Here is a 20136-nt window from a genome sequence, read left to right on the forward strand (position 1 = left end):
TTGTAACCATTTCTCTTTGATGACCACATATTGCAACAATTGCCTGTTTGTTGCCTGTCTATTGCCCATTTCTTGCCCATATGATATCATAATTGTTCATCTGTTGCCCAGCTATTGTAATAAACAAAATGTTTTTGTTGCCCATATTTTGGAACAATTTCATGTTTCTTGCCTGTGTATTGTAACAATTTCACATTTGTTGCCCACATATTGTAATAATTGCCTGTTTGTTGCCCACATGTTGTCTCCATTGCTTGTTTGCTGCGTGCCTACATATTGTCACAATTTCCCATGTATTAACCACCATTGACTGTCTGTTGCCTATGTATTGTAACCATTTCTCTTTGTTGACCATATATTGCAACAATTGTCTCCGCTCTATTCAAAGAGAGAGAAAACACGGGGGGGGGGGGGTGCTCACTGTGATAGCCAATCAGAGGCTATCACAACGATCAGGTAACCCGGAATCGAGAGTTCTGGGTCCCAAACGTTGGTAAGGGCTCTTGGTGAGACCCTGGTCTCTGTGCTTGGAGGGTGCAATGGTCGATCAGCGACTTATAGTGTGACTGTGGTAATGTGGTGGGAAATCTGGTGCTCACTGACTGACTGGCTGGGAGGGATGCTAGCTAACTGACACTGATGCCGTTAGTGACACTGATGTCGTTAGTGACACTAACATGCAGGGGGTGGGTGCTTTGGGGCAGGGAGGGCCCCTCTCACCCCAAATCAGATTGTCCTTATGTTGATGGAGACTGTGGTTGTGGGGGTCTGAGGGCAAAGGACTTCTGGAATCTAGAAGCCCCCTAATGGGCGATGTTCGGGATGAACTTTTGCTTGGCCCGAACCTTTCGCCCTACTCTATTGGCTGGGAAGGGGTTAACATCAAGGGGGAAACCAAGGGGCTAACTGTGTGCCTAACAAGTGTAATATGTGCTTCTTTTACTAACAGATCTGGCAGCTTTTTCTCCCTGAAGTCAGAGTTGAGTTCAGGGAGAAGAAACAGACAGATCACTGTCTGTGCACAGAGTTCCTTGTGTTTGTCACCACAGACCTCTGTGCTGTGATTGGCCACAGCGGTTCAGCAGGTGTTCAGCCATAATCATTGGCTGTAACCTACTGACCAACTTGTGCTGTGTTCAATCACAAGAATGTGGCACACCTTTTGAGTTCTCCTTATCAGAAACCTTTTCACTTGTGTTCAGTCACAGCACGCGTCAGCATGGGGTCGCACACATGCATGCCGCCCAAACCAGGAAATACGCCTGGCTGGGCCACCTGCTCACAGTATATCTACTGTGAGAGGTTCGGCAAACACTTAAAACAAAATAAAATAACTCACAATACATTTTATTCTTAGCTGGACCTACCTCCATCACAGAACTCTCCGATAAAGCCTTCATCGCAGACGCATTGTCCGTTGACGCAACGACCTTGGTTATTGCAGTTGTTGAAGCACGTGAGTTCACCACAGTTGTCTCCGGCATACCCTTCATTGCATATGCACTGACCATCAACGCACACTCCTCTGTTGTTACAATCGTCAGGGCATCGCAGTTCACCGCAATCATCGCCAATGAACAAGTTGTCGCATACACACTGCCCATTGACACAGCGCCCTCTGTGGTTGCAATCGTTGGGGCACTTAAGTTCAGAGCAATCTTCTCCCATGAACCCTTCATCGCACACGCACTGCCCGTTGACGCAACGCCCTTTGTTATTACAGTCATTGGGGCATCTCAGTTCACCGCAATCGAGACCCATGAATCCTTCATCGCACACGCACTGCCCGTTGACGCAACGGCCTTTGTTATTACAGTCGTTGGGGCATCTCAGTTCATCGCAATCGAGACCCGTGAACCCTTCATCGCACACGCACTGCCCGTTGACGCAACGGCCTTTGTTATTACAGTCGTTGGGGCATCTCAGTTCATCGCAATCGAGACCCGTGAACCCTTCATCACACACGCACTGCCCGTTGACACAGCGGCCCTTGTTGTTGCAGTCATTGGGGCACCTCAGCTCGCTACAGTCAAGGCCTGTGAATCCCTCATCACATATGCACTGCCCGTTAACGCAGGTTCCTCTCTTGTTACAGTCATCGGGGCACCTGAGATCGCCGCAATCAACGCCGATGTATTCTGTGTCGCAAATGCACTGTCCATTTACGCAACGCCCTCTGTTGTTGCAGTCGTTGGGGCATCGCAATCCACTGCAGTCGTCGTTGATGAAGCCCTCGTTGCACACGCACACTCCGTTGACGCACACTCCGTTGTTGTTGCAGTTGTTTGGGCAAGCAAGCTCTCCGCAGTCCTCCCCGGTAAACCCTTCGTCGCAAAAGCACACGCCGTTGATGCAGCGGCCGCGGTCAAAGCAGTCGTTGGGGCAGATCAGCTCGCTGCAGTCTTCTCCTGTGTAGGGGTGGTCGCAGACGCACTCGTTGTCCACGCAGCGCCCACGGTTGTTGCAGTTGTTGGGACACTTGGGTTCGCTGCAGTCTTCTCCGGTATAATCCTCATCGCACACGCAGCGGCCGTTCACGCATTTTCCGTGCTCGCCGCAAGGCACGGGGCAGACCTCAGTGCCGCAGTCTTCCCCGCCATAGCCTTCGAAGCAGACGCAGACGCCGTTAATGCATTTTCCTTGGTCGTTACAGTCGTTCAGGCAGGTCAGTTCACTGCAGTCCTCTCCGGTGTAGCCTGGGTTGCAGACGCATTTCCCGTCCACGCATGTTCCCCTGTTGTTGCAGTTTCCGGGGCATTCCGCTTCCGTGCAGTTAGGTCCTTTCCACCCAGGCTCACAAACACAGCCGCAAGTTTCTGTGCTGTAGTTTCCACGCCCATTGCAGTAAGGCTTGGTCTCCAATAAACCTATAAAAGATAACACAAACATAGTTTAGGACGATGTTTCTTAGAAGTAGAACCTTAGCAGGACATGGACATCATATTCACACATTCTTAACCCCTTTCCACCTAACGATAAAACAAATGTTAATGCCTAAGCACAATTTAGCAATTTTGACATGTGTTAGTAAAAACGTAAATATCATCACAACTACTTTGTGCATCCAGGTGGATTATATCTGTTTTTTTTATTTATTTTTTACGACAAATTGGGCTTTCATTTGGTGGTAAATGGTATCAGATATCTCCTGTTTTTTTTTCTTTTCTTTATCAAATTAAAACTGACCTAAAATAGTAAAAAAATAAATGTCTTGGTATGCCGACGCCTTCAGAGTTCCCTTCACTGGAGCTAAGGGGCCAAGACCAATCCCTGAAAAACAACCCCACACCATAATCCCCCCTCCACCAAATGGTTTGGATCAGTGCACAAAGCAAAGTCCATAAGGACATTATTATTATTATTATTATACAGGGTTTATATAGCGCCAACAGTTTACGCAAGGCTTTATATAGGACATGGATGAGTGAGTTTGTGGTGGAGGAACTTGGCTTGGCCCCTTAGTTCCAGTGAAGGGAACTCTTAAAGCGTCATAATACCAAGACATTTTGGACACTTTAATGCTCCCAACTTTCTGAGAACAGTTTGGGGATGGCCCCTTCCTGTTCCAACATGACTGCACACCGGTGCACAAAGCAAGGTCCATAAAGACACGGATGAGCGAGTTTGGGGTGGAGGAACTTGACTGGCTTGCACAGAGTCCTGACCTCAACCCAATGGAACACCTTTGGGACAAATTAGAGTAGAGGCTGGGCCTTCTATCCAACATCAGTGCCTGACCTCACAAATGTTCTTCTGGGAGAATGGTCAAACATCCCCATAGACACACTCCTAAACCTTGTGGCAAGCCTTCCCAGAAGAGTTGAAGCTGCAAAGGGCAGGCCAACTCAATATTTAACCCTATGGACTAAGACTGGGATGCCATTAAAGTTCATGTTCTGATGCCTTAAGAGTTCCCCTCACTGGAACTAAGTGGCCAAGCCCAACCCATGAAAAAACACCCAACACCATAACCCCCCCCTCCACCAAATGATTTGGACCAGTTTACAATGCCAGGTCCATGAAGACATGGAGGAGCGAGTTTGTGGGCCAACTCAATATCGAACCCTACGGACTAAGACTGGGATGCCATTAAAGTTCATGTGTGTGTGAAGGCAGCTGTCTCAATACTTTTGGTAATGTGTGGTAGTGTATGCATGTATATTCCTAGTTGTAAAGGGTCTCCTGAAGAAGGGACAAGTGACGAAACGCATCAGTACCTTCAACCTCCTGCAAACACAGAACCTCTAATCATAGAGCAGGGATAAGCAATTAGCGGACCTCCAGCTGTTGCAGAACTACAAGTCCCATGAGGCATAGCAAAACACTGACAGCCACAAGCATGACACCCAGAGGCAGAGGCATGATGGGACTTGTAGTTTTGCAACAGCTGGAGGTCCGCTAATTGCATATCCATGTCATAGACGGTTATTATACTCTATGTGTATCACCTATAAAAAAAATAATATACTGTTTTTAATAGGGGGCCTGTCTGTCCGGACAGGGAAACAGCAAATTGATCCTCCAGGAAATGTTTTTTTTATTTTATTTTAATATTTTTTCATGCACATGTGCTGACAAGAAACGTGCTGGACTGCTGCTGCTACTTCACTGTCCAATCACAGTCTGGAGGGGGCGGGGTGGGGTGTGGCTACCCTTATTTATAAGGTTCTACACCAAGATAGTTGCCTGAGGTCACCAGAAGTTGCCGCGTACAGACAGCCGCCACCTCTGAGACACAAACAGATTCCAGGATGCGACAATTCCCTCTATAGACACCACTCCATCTGTAGCATGGCACAGCACCACCTACTGGATGGAAGAAAACCTGCAGCTGCCTACACATATGCATTCTAAACCAACAGCACCACAAAACCCACGTGACGTAGGTGAATGCGCTTCGCAATAATGGAGCAGAAAAGATTGTTTCGGCCCTGGATCTCAGGACTAGATGGACATAAATAAAAAAAAAATTTTTTTAAATCATATTAAATAATAAAATTAAAAATCCCCCTTTTATGTCTTCTGGCCGTGTATTGAGCGGTTTGCATGGAGTTCGGCTTTAAAATAGCATTTGCATGAGACCAAAGCTGGATCTACAGGAGTCGCAGCTCCCCAACCGGAATTCCTGGCATGACTCCTGCAACAGCCATTACTTCTACACTCAGGCCAAAAAAGGCATTCCACCATCCCTTACCGAACAACGTGCTATTAATACAGAGACGGCTGAATACGGCTGAGCTTCTGTCAGATGTTCCTTCAATGATGGATATTAGGAATAATACGAGTGGAGAATGAGGAGACAATGGTGAACGTCACTACGCTGCAACTATTCAGGGCTATAAGACACACAAGGGGCTAATCTCTGATCTAATACAGATTTATAGGAATACCGGGAGCATGTTCTTTGCCAGTAAAGTGGGCTGTGGACAGTTTTATGAAGATTTATGGGGGTTTAGACAGTGGCTGAGTGGTTGACTCTTCTTTTGGCTCCCAACCAGGACCTTATATGTTCACAGATGCCATTCCCCAGCTACTGTAGCCAAAGATGCAGCTAATCAAGCATGATCTGTGCTTGATTAGCTGCAGCTGACCCGCCAAAATAAACCCTTGATGTCTTTCTAAAGAGGACCTGTTACCTGCCCAATGCTATCACATAGGAGGCTGCAGCTGAACCCTAGTAGACCCTTGTTGTCGCTATAAATAGGACCTGTCACCTGCCCAATGCTATCACATAGGGGGCTGCAGCTGAACCCTGGTAGACCCTTGATGTGTTTCTAAAGAGGACCTGTCACCTGCCTAATGCTATCACATAGGGGGCTACAGCTGAACCCTAATAGACCCTTGATGTCTTTATAAAGAGGACCTGTTACCTGCCCATGCTATCAGATAGGGGGCTGCAGCTGAACCCTAGTAGACCCTTGATGTCTTTATAAAGAGGACCTGTTACCTGTCCAATGCTATCAATAGGGGGCTGCAGCTGAATCCAACTAGACTCTTGACGACTTTCTAAAGAGGACCTGTTACCTGCCTAATGCTATCATATAGGGGGCTACAGCTGAACTCTAATAGACCCTTGATGTCTTTATAAAGAGGACCTGTTACCTGCCCATGCTATCAGATAGGGGGCTGCAGCTGAACCCTAGTAGACCCTTGATGTCTTTATAAAGAGGACCTGTTATCTGCCCAATGCTATCACTTAAGGGGGCTGCAGCTGAACCCTAGTAGACCCTTGATGTGTTTCTAAAGAGGATCTGTCACCTGCCTAATGCTATCATATAGGGGGCTACAGCTGAACCCTAATAGACCCTTGATGTCTTTTTAAAGAGGACCTGTTACCTGCCCAATGCTATCAATAGGGGGCTGCAGCTGAATCCAACTAGACCCTTGATCACTTTCTAAAGAGGACCTGTTACCTGCCCAATTCTATCACATAGGGGCCTGCAGCTGAACCCAACTAGACCCTTGTTGTCTCTTTAAAGAGGACCTGTCGCCTGCCCAATGCTATCACATAGGGGTCTGCAGCTGAACCCAACTAGACCCTTGTTGACTTTCTAAAGAGGACCTGTTACCTGCCCAATGCTATCCCATAGGGGGCTGCAGCTGACCCCTAGTAGACCCTTGTTGTCTCTATAAAGAGGATCTGTTACCTGCCCAATGCTATCACATAGGGGGCTGCAGCTGAACCCAACTAGACCCTTGTTGACTTTCTAAAGAGGACCTGTTACCTGCCCAATGCTATCACATAGGGGCCTGCAGCTGAACCCTAGTAGACCCTTGATGTCTCTATAAAGAGGATCTGTTACCTGCCCAATGCTATCACATAGGGGGCTGCAGCTGAACCCTAGTAGACCCTTGTTGTCTCTATAAAGAGGACCTGTTATCTGCCCAACGCTATCACATAGGGGGCTGCAGCTGACCCCTAGTAGACCATTGTTGTCTCTATAAAGAGGACCTGTTACTTGCCCAATGCTATCACCTCATTTTTTATAATTTACCAAAATAAATTGGGTATAATATTTAATATTTTGTTTGTTTGCACTAAAATTTATTTATGCTATCCCATAGGGGGCTGCAGCTGAACCCAACTAGACCCTTGTTGACTTTCTAAAGAGGACCTGTTACCTGCCCAATGCTATCACATAGGGGCCTGCAGCTGAACCCTAGTGGACCCTTGATGTCTTTCTAAAGAGGACCTATTACCTGCCCAATGCTATCACATAGGGGGCTGCAGCTGAACCCTAGTAGACCCTTGTTGTCTCTATAAAGAGGACCTATTACCTGCCCAATGCTATCACATAGGAGGCTGCAGCTGAACCCTAGGGGACCCTTGATGTCTTTCTAAAGAGGATAAGTTACCTGCCCAATGCTATCACATAGGGGGCTGCAGCTGACCCCTAGTAGACCATTGTTGTCTCTATAAAGAGGACCTGTTACTTGCCCAATGCTATCACCTCATTTTTTATAATTTACCAAAATAAATTGGGTATAATATTTAATATTTTGTTTGTTTGCACTAAAATTTATTTTAGTGTATTTTTTTAAATGAATTTAGTTTTAAGTGTGGCACTTACAGCACATTGCATGTGTTTGATATATAGCCGTGCAAAAAAATATATGTATATATATATATATATATATCATATTTATTATTCATATTAATTATATATATATATATATATATATATATATATATATATATATATATATATATATATATAATGCATATATAATACATATTTTTTTATATATAAATATAATTATATATATATATATATATATATATATATATATATATATATATATACATTGACAGAGATCTTTCATGTACACACAATCAACCAATAGACTTTTAAATGAATGCATATAATGCATTTTTGTCTTCAATTTCATATTTATAGGAAAATAAAAATAAAATAATGGAAACCCGTAAAGTTTCACAATATCACAACTTTGTAATAAACGTTTAGATGAAAAGTTTTTGAAGCTTTTGCTTTTTATAAAACGTGTTCCATTTCATTAAAACATCAATTTTAAATCCATTTTCGGTTCCTTGTAGCTTGGTGAACGATATTATTAGCTGACACGTGTTTTCCATCCTTTGAGGTTGCTTTCGAGACTTTACTGGGAAGTAAAAAAAAAAACAACAAAAAAACCACTCCCAGGCATGTAATTATATGACTTTACAATGTGGAAGGATAGCCCTTCTCTTTTTTCCTATTACGACAACCGCACATTATTAAAGGATGCAGGATGCTCAGCAATTTTTTAATTATGGGGTATTTTTTTTTTTGTAGTAGAAGAGACTTGTACCCTGTAAGTAATGTGGTAAGTTTGAAGTTTTCTTTAATATCTTTTTTTGGCTAAAGTAAGTTAAATGCAAGCTCCCAGGGTCTGTTAAGGTTGTTTTTAAAAGTAAAGCTTTAAGGACGCAATTTTTGAAATAGTTTCAATAATTTAATAATTGGAGCTCTAGTTAAAGCCATAACACTTTTAATGCCATAGCAATTTTTGCATTTTTTTTTGCGCACATTTAAAACAAATTTTAGGCCTGAAAATTACATAAAACCCCCCAAAATTATATTTTAATTATAATAATAATTATTATTATTTTCTAAAAGCAGACACCCTAAGGAATAAAATAGTGGCAGTTAATTTTTTTTATGCCACACAATACAATATAAAGGCAAAACTTTTGTTAAAAAAAAACACTAATGTTAATTTTAAGGTAATTAAATGCTATACATTATTATTATTATTATTATTACAATTATAATATTATAATTAAAATAGTTTATATATAATGTTATTTTTTTAGCAAAATATAAAAGAGGAGGTTGTAATGAATAAATAGAATACCCAACATGTCAAGTCTTGAAATTGCATTCGTCTGTGAAACAGCGACTAACTTCGGTACCCTATATTTTCCAAAGGCAATGCTTTAAAAGTCCACTACAGGTCATCAGTTTAGAGTTAACCATCAATAATGGATCTAGAATTATTGCTCTCACTCCATTATTCACAGTGATGTGTAACATGTATAATGAAATCAACATTTTCTTGCATTGGTGCCTTGATTCATAACAGATGCACCTTGAGGGTTGGATTCACACTAGCCGACTCCAAAGTCGTGCAATTTTCAGTGCAACTTTGGAGTCCAACTTTGATACATCTTTGGTATGACTTTGATATGACTTTTACACTCTCCGGCACTGAAGCCGTATCAAAGTCACATCAAAGTAGTGCAGGAAACTTTTCTGCAGCAACTTCAGCAGTGTCAATTGGAACGGCTCTCATAGAGACATTCGGCATTTCACATTTCCTGCCAGTAAAGGCATTTCCTGTTTCAGGGGTAGGTCCCACCCCTTGATTGCTGTGAACTGGTAGTGGTACTCAAACCCCTTTGGTCTTCAGAGAAGAAAACCTGGTAGAGCAACATCGCAAAGCTCCTTGTCTAGATATCCTACGATGGCATGGTGGATGGAGCTTTGTGTGGTCTTCAGAGGAAGAAATCTGGTAGAGCAACACCTTTAAAGCTCCTTATCTGGATATCCTGCCACTAAAGACAATTCCTGTTTCAGGTCTGTAGGGCCCCCTTAAAGCGGAGGGCCGGTTATAAAAAAAAAAAAAACACTGCAGCTGCTGACTTAATAAACACACTCACCTGTCCAGGGCGCCCGCGATGTCGGCCGCCCGAGGCCGACCCGTCCCTCGGCTCTCGGGTCCCGGCGCCGCCATCCCTTGTAAGGGAAACAGGCAGCGGAGTCTTATGGCTTCACTGCCCGTTTCCTACTGCGCATGCGTGAGTCCCGCAGCTACTGCGCATGCGCGAGTCCCGCAGCGCTTTCTGAATGGGACGCGCTGTGTTCTGGAACACACAGTTCCCAGAACACAGCGCGACTCATTACCCAGAAGACGCCGCGACGAAGAGAGAAGACAGAAGATCTCCGCGGAGGAGGAAGAGGAAGATTAGGATAAAGTGCCTAGCAACAGGCATTTCTGGTAAGTAAAAAAAAAAAAATTTTTTCATTTTTTTTTTTTTAGATTTTTTGTAATTTTTAACATTTTTTTGTTTTTCAGGGTGGCCCTCCCCTTTAAGGTAGATCGAACCTCTCAGGTGTTGCGAACTGGTGATGCCACACAAACCCCTTTAGTTGGTAGAGTATAAGTATGGTTGAAGGAGCTTTGTGTGGCCTTCAGAGAAGGAAATTGAACCATTGCTCTTCCAATCGTGTGGTAACAGTTTGGTGAAGACAAGACTGTGCCCCTGTGTACAAAGCCAGCTCCATAAAGACATGGCTTAACCAATTTGGTGTGGAGGAACTCAAATGGCCTGCACAGAGCCCTGATCTCAACCCTACTGAACATCTTTGGGACGAATGGGAATGCCAATTGTGAGCCAGGTCTGCACATCCAACATCTATACCTGACCTTGTAAATGGACATAAATTCCCACAGACACCCTCTAAAATCTTGTGCAAAGTCTTCCTAGAAGAGTTGAGGAGCTTATAGCCACAATAAAAAGGGCAACTCCTTAAAAATGGCCATGGTTTTGGAACAGGCTATCCAACAAGCTCAGAGTCATGATCTCTGCCCTAATGAACAGCTTTGGGGTGAATGGGAATGCTAATTTTGAGCCAGGTCTTCTCATCCAACATCAGGACCTGACTTTGCAAATGGACGTAAATTGCCACAGACTCCCTCCAAAATCTTATGTAAAGCCTTCCTAGAAGAGCTGATGAGCTTATAGCCACAAAGAAGGACAACTCCTTAATAATGGCCAAGGTTTTGGAACAGGTGGTCCAGACTTCAACCCTACTGAACCCCTTTGGTCTTCTCATCCAACTTCAGTACCTGACTTTACGAATGAGCACACATTTTTTCAGATACCTTGTGGAAAACCTTCTTAGAAGAATGGGGGAAGTTTTAGCCACAAAGTGAGGGCAACTCCATCTTAAAGGAGTTGGGGGAAAGGAACAACACCATATAAGTGGCCATGGTTTTGGAACTGGATGTCTAACAAGCTCATATCAGTGTGATGAGTGTAGGAACTAAAGTGCCCTTCACACAGCCCTGCCCTCAACCGAACACCTTTGGAATGAATTGGAACACTGATTGTAAATCAGGTCTTCTTATCCAACATCAGTACCTGATCTCTCATAAGGGCACCAATTCCTATAGATACCTTCCAAAATCTTGTGGGAAACCTTGCTAGAAAAGTGGAGAATGTTATTGCCACAAACTGGGGGCAACACTATCTTAAAGCAGTTGGTACGAAAAGGGGCAACACAATATCAGTGGCCATGGTTGTGGAATTGGATATCCAATAAGCTCATATCAGTGTGATGGGTGTAGAAACTCCAGTGTCCTGCACAGAGGCCTGACCTAAAGCCTACTGAACACCCTTGGAACAAATTGGAACCCCAATTGCGAGCCAGGTCTCAGGTCCAACATTAATATCTTGACTTCAGAAATGTTATTTTGGCCAAATAGGGATAAAAGCCAGGAGATACCTTCCAAAATCTTGTGAAAAGCCTTCACATAAGAGTAGAGGCTGCTATAGCCACAAAGGGGGGCCAACTCCATATTTATCAGCATGGTTTTGGAATACATTTGCCAGGGAGGGGGAGGGGGAGGAACTCCATATTAAGGAGCATGGTTTTGGCATAAGACCATACACAATTAGTTCACACAGAATATCCTTACCTTGAGCAGTCTGGGAACCAGAACAGCACCCAGCCCCTGAAGTACATTGTTCTCGGAGTGATGACACCAAATTTTCCAATTCCTCTAATCTGCTCAGAAGGTCTTTAATATCTGGGGCAGCTGCACATCCGCATGCCCGTCTTGGGATATTAATACGGTGCGTAAAAACAATCTGATTTCCTTCATCTACGGTGGTCTCCTGATAGTTTTTGCCAAGCTCTGTCTGTGGCTTGACCTCATTTTCAGATGTGCTTTCCGAGTCCAAATCTATAGAACACAGGGAGCCCATTGGGACTTTAATGTTGTAAACATGGTTAAAGACTACGGGTTGATTGTCTTCGGGTAAGGTAACATTGAATCCGCTTTCTCTTTTGTGTCGGATCACTTTCCTTATAAGTCCACTGTTCACCTGAGAACTTAGCATTAATAAGAGGCAGGCAAAAACATTTATGGGATACCCCATGATTACAGTCTTCTTTAAAATATATTCTTCTTAGTTACTTTTTTTGATGTGTCTCCTTTCCTTGTAAATTTCTTTGGCACAAATTTCTAAAGGAAGAAGAAAATGAAATCATTGTTTGGAAACAAAGTGAAAAAACATTCATGGCACCTCAAACAGTATTCATATGACTTGAGGACCTGTATGTCAACTTCTTGGTTTAAATTAATGTATTAAAGTGCTCCATGCTGACAATGTGTCCATTTTATTTCAGAATCAAAGAAAATTTCTAAAATAATAGTCACCATTTTTTTTTTGACCTTCCAAACAAAAGTAAATACTAATTCCATGGCACACCTGCAAGGACGGCATTCATAACATCTGCTGCAGCAGATTACGAGCTGATAAAACGGGTTCTGGGATTCTTTAGATAACCTGTGTTTAAAGGTTGTATTAACAAAGGACTGCATTCTTGTGGGGTTGACGGAGGAAAAAAAGCTTGAGGCTCGCATGTCTAGTAAGTAATTCTAATGATGTAGTTGAGCTGAGGGTTCCCAAGCCAATTAATAAGTAGACCTTCACCTACAGAACTACAATGTTGAAGGGGTAGAACCCATTTCAGGTTTACAAGAGCTAATACAAGGTGTGTGGGGTGCTGGATCTCTTGATGCAGCAGGTATGTTTAGTCAGGTCTAAAGCAACATAATGGGAATTATTATCCTTAAGCAACTCTCCAAGCAGTGGTGGCCGAAGCCCAATACATTGCTTGAGTAGGGACTGTGTGTGCAAGAAGAAAGTGGCAAACACAGAATGTAAACACTCCATATTTATTGTATTCAGATTCTTGTATCGTCAAAGTCCTATGCATTTCAGGGGCTCAAACGGACAGTGCCATCTTATTAGCATCATGGGCCCCTGGCAAAGTAAAGCACTGGGGCCTCTACCAGCCTGCATCATATACCCTCATCCCAGTGCCCCCTTATACCAGGTTCCCCTATCTCGGTGTCCTCCATATACAGTATTGTACATCAGGTGTCCCCATACATCAGGTTTCCCCATCACAGTGCCCATATACATCAGTTGTACCCATCACAGTGTCCCCATACATCAGGTTCCCCATAACAGTGCCCTCATACATCAGGTTTCCCCATAACAGTGCCCATATACATCAGGTTCCCCCATCACAGTGTCCCCAAACATCAGGTTCCCCCATCACAGTGCCCATATACATCAGGTTCCCCTATCACAGTGTTCTCTGTATACAGTTTTGTACATCAGGTGTCCTCATCACAGTGTCCCCTTACATCAGGTTCCCCCCATCACAGTGCCCATATACATCAGTTGTACCCATCACGGTATCCCCATACATAGTAGGTGAGCTTTAAAAAAGACACAAGTCCATCAAGTCCAACCTATGTGTGTGATTATTTATCAGTATTACATTGTATACCATATATCAGGTTCCCCCATCCAGGTGCCCTCATACATCAAACATCAGGTTCTCCCATCACAGTGCCCATATACATCAGGTTCCCCCATCACAATGTTCCCATACAATAGGTGTTTCTATCATAGTGTCCCCGTACATCAGGTTCTTCCATCACAGTGCCCCCATACATCAGGTTCTCCCATCACAGTGCCCCCATACATCAGGTTCTCCCATCACAATGCCCCTTGCATCAGGTCCCCATAACATTGTCCCCATACATCAAGTCCCCCATTACAGTACCACCATACATCAGGTCCCCCCAAAAAAGTGTCCCCATACAGCAGATGTCCCCATACATCAGGTTCCCCCCAGTGCCCAAATACTTTAGGTTCTCCCATCACAGCGTTCCCATACAGCAGGTCCTCTCATAATAATGTCTCCATAGAGCAGGTGTCCCCATACATCAGCTGTCCCCATATACAGTGCCCATATATATCAGGTGTCCCCATCACAGTGCCCCCATACATCAGAGTTGTGGTCACCTTTCACCCTTGAACTCACAGATCACAAATTTTGTTCCCACCTGCAACAAATGCAGCTTCCCCTCCCATACATCAGGTTTTCCCATCACAGTACCCCCTTACGTCAGATTCCCCCATCACAGTGCCCTCATACATTAGGTTACCCCATAACAGTGTCCCCAAACATCAGGTTACCCCATAACAGTGTACCCTCCCTAAACATCTGGTTCCCCCATCACAGTGTCCCAGCAAGTATTCGCATCGCAGCATCCCTATACATCAGGTGTCCTCCATCCCAGTGCCCATATACATCAGGTGTATCCATCACAGTGTCCCCATACATCAGGTTCCCCTATTACATTGCCCCCATCCATCAGGTTCCCCCATCACAGTCCTCAAATATATTGTATTATCCCATCACAGCGTTCCCATAGAGTGGGGACCCTCATAACAATGTCCCCATAGAGCAGGTGTCCCCATACATCAGCTGTCCCCATTTACAGTGCTTGGTCATGGGCCCCCCATACACATGGGGCCCCTGGGCAGTGCCCAAGTGTGCCCATTCATTAAAACAGCCCTGGGCTCGAAAGATTCCCCCTCTCTTATCAGAACTTGTTACATTTAAACAAGAGTTTGTTGAGTTGATAACAGTTGAGGGATCCTAACAGGCAATTATTATGATTGCTTAACATTCTAACTTAAGGAGGAACTTCGGCCCTTTTAATGGTATAACTACCAGCTTGGGATAATCTGGTCTTGGCCTTAGGTTAGCTTAGTTAAAGTGTTTCAGCTTGTTGATCTCCTCGTTGATACGGACAGACAGCTGGAGGCGCTGGAGATCGTGGGTCTTCTTGTGCACTCTTGAACCCTCAAAGAGAGAGAGAGCTAAGGATTGGGCTAAGGCCAAGACCCAATTATCTCATGCTGGTCTGCAGTTCCTAGTCCTTCGTTTTCACCCTCTGCTCAGGAACGACAACTATGCATATTGGGACAGGACAGGAGCTCCCATCAATCTGGTCACTTTCCTGGAGTATCTGATGTCTGGGATCCTCTAGCTGGCTGGCAATTCCATCCATGACAACAAGAAGACCCGCATCATCCCCCAGCACCTCCAGCTGGCTGCAACTACTAGGAGTTCAATAAGCTGAAACATGTTAACTATCGCTTATTCTCTCCCCCATATGTGGAATTCTGGCTATTTTTATGGATACATTTTTCATGAATAAAAGATGATTTTTAGAAAATCCTAGGAGTGCAGCAATCCAGATTTCTTTATTATACTTTTGGAAGCATGCCAAACTTTAAAGACTGTTCACAAACATCATATATCCAATTTCCCATTCCACGTTGTGGTTCCACCAGTTGGTAGCTATGTACTGTTCTCTGGCTGGTGGAACGACATTGCACACAGCCAAGCATTCAACAGTCTTGGAAGTGTGCCAGATTTTGAAGACTCAGATCATATACCTGATTCCCTATTGCATGTTGTGGTTCCATCCATTGCTAGCTATGCCGCTACTGTCCTTTTGCTGGTGTAACCAAACTGTACAACAGCTAGGCATTCAACACTCTTTGAAGTGTGCAGGATTCTGAAGACCCTTCAGTCAAATCATATACCTGATTCTCTGTTGCACATTTTGGGTTCCCCAGGTAGTAGCTATGTCAGTACTGTCCTCTGGCCGGTGGAACAACATTACACAACAGCCAGGCATTCAACAATCTTAGAAATGTGCCGAATTCTGAAGACTCTTACCTCACATCATATACCTGATTCCCTGTTTCACGATGTCAATGTCAATTGCCAGTTGGTAGGTAGCTATGTCACTACTGTTCTCTTGCGTCAACATCAACCACCAGGCATTCAACGCTCTTGAAAGTGTGCCAGACTCTGAAGACTCTTCAGTCCCATCATATACCTGATTCCCGTTGCGCATTTTGGTTCTACCAGTTTGGTAGTTATGTCACTATTATCCTCTGGCTGGTGGAATGACATTTCCCAACAACCAGGCATTCTACACAGTTCTTCAACTCTTCAAGAGAGGGAAGATCTCATACACTGGTGGTTCTTCTTTAACCTGATATTTTTCCTTTTCCCAAAAGTCAGTCACTTTTAGCTAAGTGAACATTTTCTACTTATTAGGTATCTCAACCCATCTGGGAAGCTCTATTATGTACACATTCAAATATGAATCAGATGACCATGTGCCAAGAACACTGTCATTAGTTAATATGCCATTGAAAAAGAAAATAATTTTTATGCAGATGTATTTTCTTAACAGACTTTATCGTCATCCAAAATTAGACTGCATGGGTGGCTGACAACCTTGGTTATCGCCGAAATTATGGGACTTACAAATGCACAAGTAAATAATTCTCCTAATGTTTTACTTTCACACATTAGCGTGGTGAATTCCATCTGTTATCTCAGTAGCTTTCACTATACAGAGGTGAAAAGGTGCTCTTTCAGTTGCATTGTTTCTTTTTTTAAACATTACAATGAAACTTGAGACTGAAGCTTGACCCTTCCTGTATACATTATTGATAAGAAGACAATTCCAGCTGGTAGAAGGCATTTTGCGCTAATGATGAGTAAACTCTTTTCACTCTCTCTGATGTTTGCTAATTAATAGAGTAAACCTTGGCTTTACTCTTTTACTACTTCTCACTGTTGACATTCAAGGTTGCCATGTTTTCATTGCTTTCAACACATTCATGATCCTAAAGATTGAATTTCTTTAACTGGAGAAGATTCTATCTCCTCCCAAGAAACATTTCTCCCCAAGAATTCAAATAAATAAAAGCAGACCTTTCAGTGAAATGCAAAGTCTACAGGCACTGTCCAGCCTTTCTCTCCCTAGATCTATAATCTACTGACTACTACTTTATAGGCCATATAGTGTGATATTCCAGGGGGGTTCACTCAAGGTGTGGTGCTTCCCAATGGGTTTAGCCCAGACGTTCCACAAAACTTTTGCCCTCTCGGTGGTTTCCATCATTACTTTGAACACAAAGAAAAAAATGACATCATGCCTCCTTGCTTCCTCTCATAGTGCTGCTGCTCAGGCCTCAAGCCTAGGCCTTTGGTCTGGTCCCTCCGACCGTCTCTCAGCAACGCTGAGTTCACGTGCAACTCTGCACCCCTCTCTCAGCTCTCTCTGCCCTCTTACTTGCAGCTCCCTGCTGCTTTGACCCACATCCTGGCTTCTGGGCAGGGCACCTACTGTCTCCTGGGTGGAGACCTGAACTACCATCACGATCTTGGTTATAAGGGCCAGGGGCATTGTTAGGCCTACAAAATATCTGGGGCTAGAGCCATAACAGCATAGTAAAGAAAGTCATATACTTGGGCGGGCATACACATGTATATACACTAATATACAGGTGTGTGTGTGTATATATCCCCAGAGAGGCCCCCACTTACATCAGGATCTCCAGAGAGCCCCCATTACATCAGGGACCCCAGAGAGCCTCCCCCTTGCATCAAAGTCCCCAGAGAGCCCCATTTAAATAAATTTTTCCCAGAGAGACCTCCCCTTAAATCAGGGTCCCCAGAGAGCCTCCCCCTTGCATCATGGTCCCCAGAGAGCCTCCTCCATTGCATCAGGGTCCCCAGAGAGCCCACACTTACATCAGGGTCCCCAGAGAGCCTCTCCCTTAAATCAGGGTGCCCAGAGAGCCTCCCCCTTGCATCATGGTCCCCAGAGAGCCTCCCACATTGCATCAGGGTCCCCAGAGAACCCCCACTTACATCAGGGTCCCCAGAGAGCCAACCCTCCCCTTGGGGACCCCTGCAGAGATTTGGGGCTATGCGTCCCAGATTCGGGGCTGTAGCCTTAAAAGCCACCCCCTAGCGATGCCACTGATAAGGGCTATTAATAATAATAATAATAATAATAATAATAATAATAATATAAATACGAATCAGAGCTGATTGGTTGCAATGCACAGCTGCTCCATTATGTGGCTACTCCAATTTTGATAATTTCCACTTTCTGTAATATTTTGCTATTATTATTAATACTACTATTACTGTTATCACTACTACTACTACTACCAACTTACTATTAGTACTACTACTACTTACTACTACTACTACCTACTAATACCAGTACTACCCTACTACCCTAATAATATTAATACAAATAATAATAATAGCTTCTATTATTATTATTATTATTATTATTATTGTTATTGTTGTTATTATTATTATCATCATCCAATATGTGTCTGCTCCTGTTTTTTTAAATTCCCCTTACCATAATTTTTTGTTATTATTATTATTATTATTGTTATTAGTCAACCACAGTTATGGTTAGAAAAAAACAAATATAGCTCTAAATGAATCGTAAAAAAATGTTTCCTTAAAAACCAGTCAAATAAATGTGACAAGTGCTATGGTTCATCTGTTTATTTAAGCTATTGCAACGTGAAATCTGTCTGACGTGTACCAAAAGCCTGCTCAGAAAACACCACTAATTGCTGTACATCGGGAAAAGGAAATTATGCAACATAGGAATCAACACTAAGTTACATCAGTTAAGATTGTGAGTTAGACCAACAAAATTTTGATGAACACATTAGTGGATATCAGTAAATCTATTCTCAATATTTATTTTGTAATAAAACCATCTTTACTGATACAGTTAGCAGGCGGTTGCATGCACAGGGTCCATCTTGGTTTAGGGTTATCAGTCTGTTGTGCCAAACTAGAAAGTAGAGGCAAGGGATTTTCCCTTATATTTTTTTTATTAAAAAAGAATATAAAAAAGTTGATGTAATTTTAATTTTGTGACAGTACAATATTCTGTATTATTGTGACTGTGGTAAAAAAAAAAAAACATTCTGTAGGTTGTTGAGCTTGGCAGCCACCCATTCATACTCTGAAATCCTACCTGTGCAAGTTGACTGGTGATCTTGGTGCTATAACCCATACACAATTCCCAGGACCTATACCTTTTTAGTTGCCCTTGTACACTTTGACTGTTGGAGGTTTCATTAGGAGATGTAACCAAGAGAGCAAAGCCTTATGGAAAGGGCAGAAAAGCCAAAAAGTAAAGAGAAAAAGAGACAGATGATCAACAGCTGGAAAACCGAAGTTAGAATCAAGGAAGGTGAGCTCTGAAGAGGAAGGACAGTGGAGACTATGGTTTGAGCTATTGTTGGGTACCCATCGAGGGAAGCCTTGTTGTGTGAGCCTGAGCTATTGAGCTTGTCTGAAATTTACCTTCATCTGACTACACATGGAAGTCTAAACATTCCCAGCATCTCTTCGAATATTTTCTCCTGGAGGACAGATTCTAAAGCAGCCTTTCTGTACCAGGATTTTGAGGAACTATTGGGTTCCTCCAGAGTTTGCTAGAGGTTCCTTGAGCTATGACCAATTTCTAGCTCTCAGATAGGTAACCACTGGCAGAAAGGATCTTTTTGGCTATTCGTAGGGGAGATTCTTCACACGAACCTAATGACAATGAGCTGTAGTTTAAAGTAATTATTAGCAGGGGTTCCCTCTCTGAGACCAGTAAGTCATGAGAAGGGCTCCTCACTGTTAAAACCTGTACTGAAGGTTGAGTTTATAGGGTGGATGAGCAGAGAGAGGAATTGGATCTGAGTAAGACTGCTGCCAAAGTATGTTTAGCAATGCTTAGCTCTTGGTAGGGGAGATCCCACACAATGGCCTCTGCGGCTTATAAACCATGGACCTATAATACAGGAGTAGTAGTGGTTCCAGGAATATTGCAAAACGACAGTTATCATCATATTAAATTGTGTAATAACACATATTGTGTGCACATGTATAGAATATAGTAGCAATGAAATACAGCATGTCCTTTCAGAGAATAATTGACCTTAAAGATCCTAAAAGTAACACATCTTTACTCCAATGAACCTATAGTTTACATTAGCCTTTCTTAACCTTTTTAACCCAGAGGAACACTTGAAAGTATGTCCAGGTCTCAGGAAACCCCTGCTAAAAAAATCATTGGAGGCTGTAGGAAGAATGCTCCTTACATTGGTGGCCATTGGGGAAGAATGCTCCTTACATT

The 20136-nt window shown here is 43.3% G+C and overlaps 1 protein-coding gene across 4 annotated transcripts in view; it reads right to left on the bottom strand.

Moving 5' to 3' along the window:
* TNC (tenascin C) overlaps window positions 1-20136 on the bottom strand; it is a 209848-nt gene that overhangs the window by 133013 nt on the left and 56699 nt on the right. For all 4 annotated transcript variants that reach the window (XM_077467926.1, XM_077467899.1, XM_077467830.1 and 1 more), the window contains exons 2-3: window positions 11704-12252; window positions 1368-2867 (exon numbers count right to left, since the gene is read on the bottom strand). In XM_077467926.1, coding sequence (XP_077324052.1) covers window positions 1368-2867; window positions 11704-12166 — 1963 coding nt within the window. In that variant the 5' untranslated portion in view covers window positions 12167-12252. The remainder of the gene's footprint in view (window positions 1-1367; window positions 2868-11703; window positions 12253-20136) is intronic.

Source organism: Lithobates pipiens, unplaced genomic scaffold (genome assembly GCF_037356315.1).
Source record: "Lithobates pipiens isolate NorthernLeopardFrog02 unplaced genomic scaffold, aLitPip1_a1.2 Scaffold_1, whole genome shotgun sequence".
NCBI lineage: Eukaryota > Metazoa > Chordata > Amphibia > Anura > Ranidae > Lithobates > Lithobates pipiens.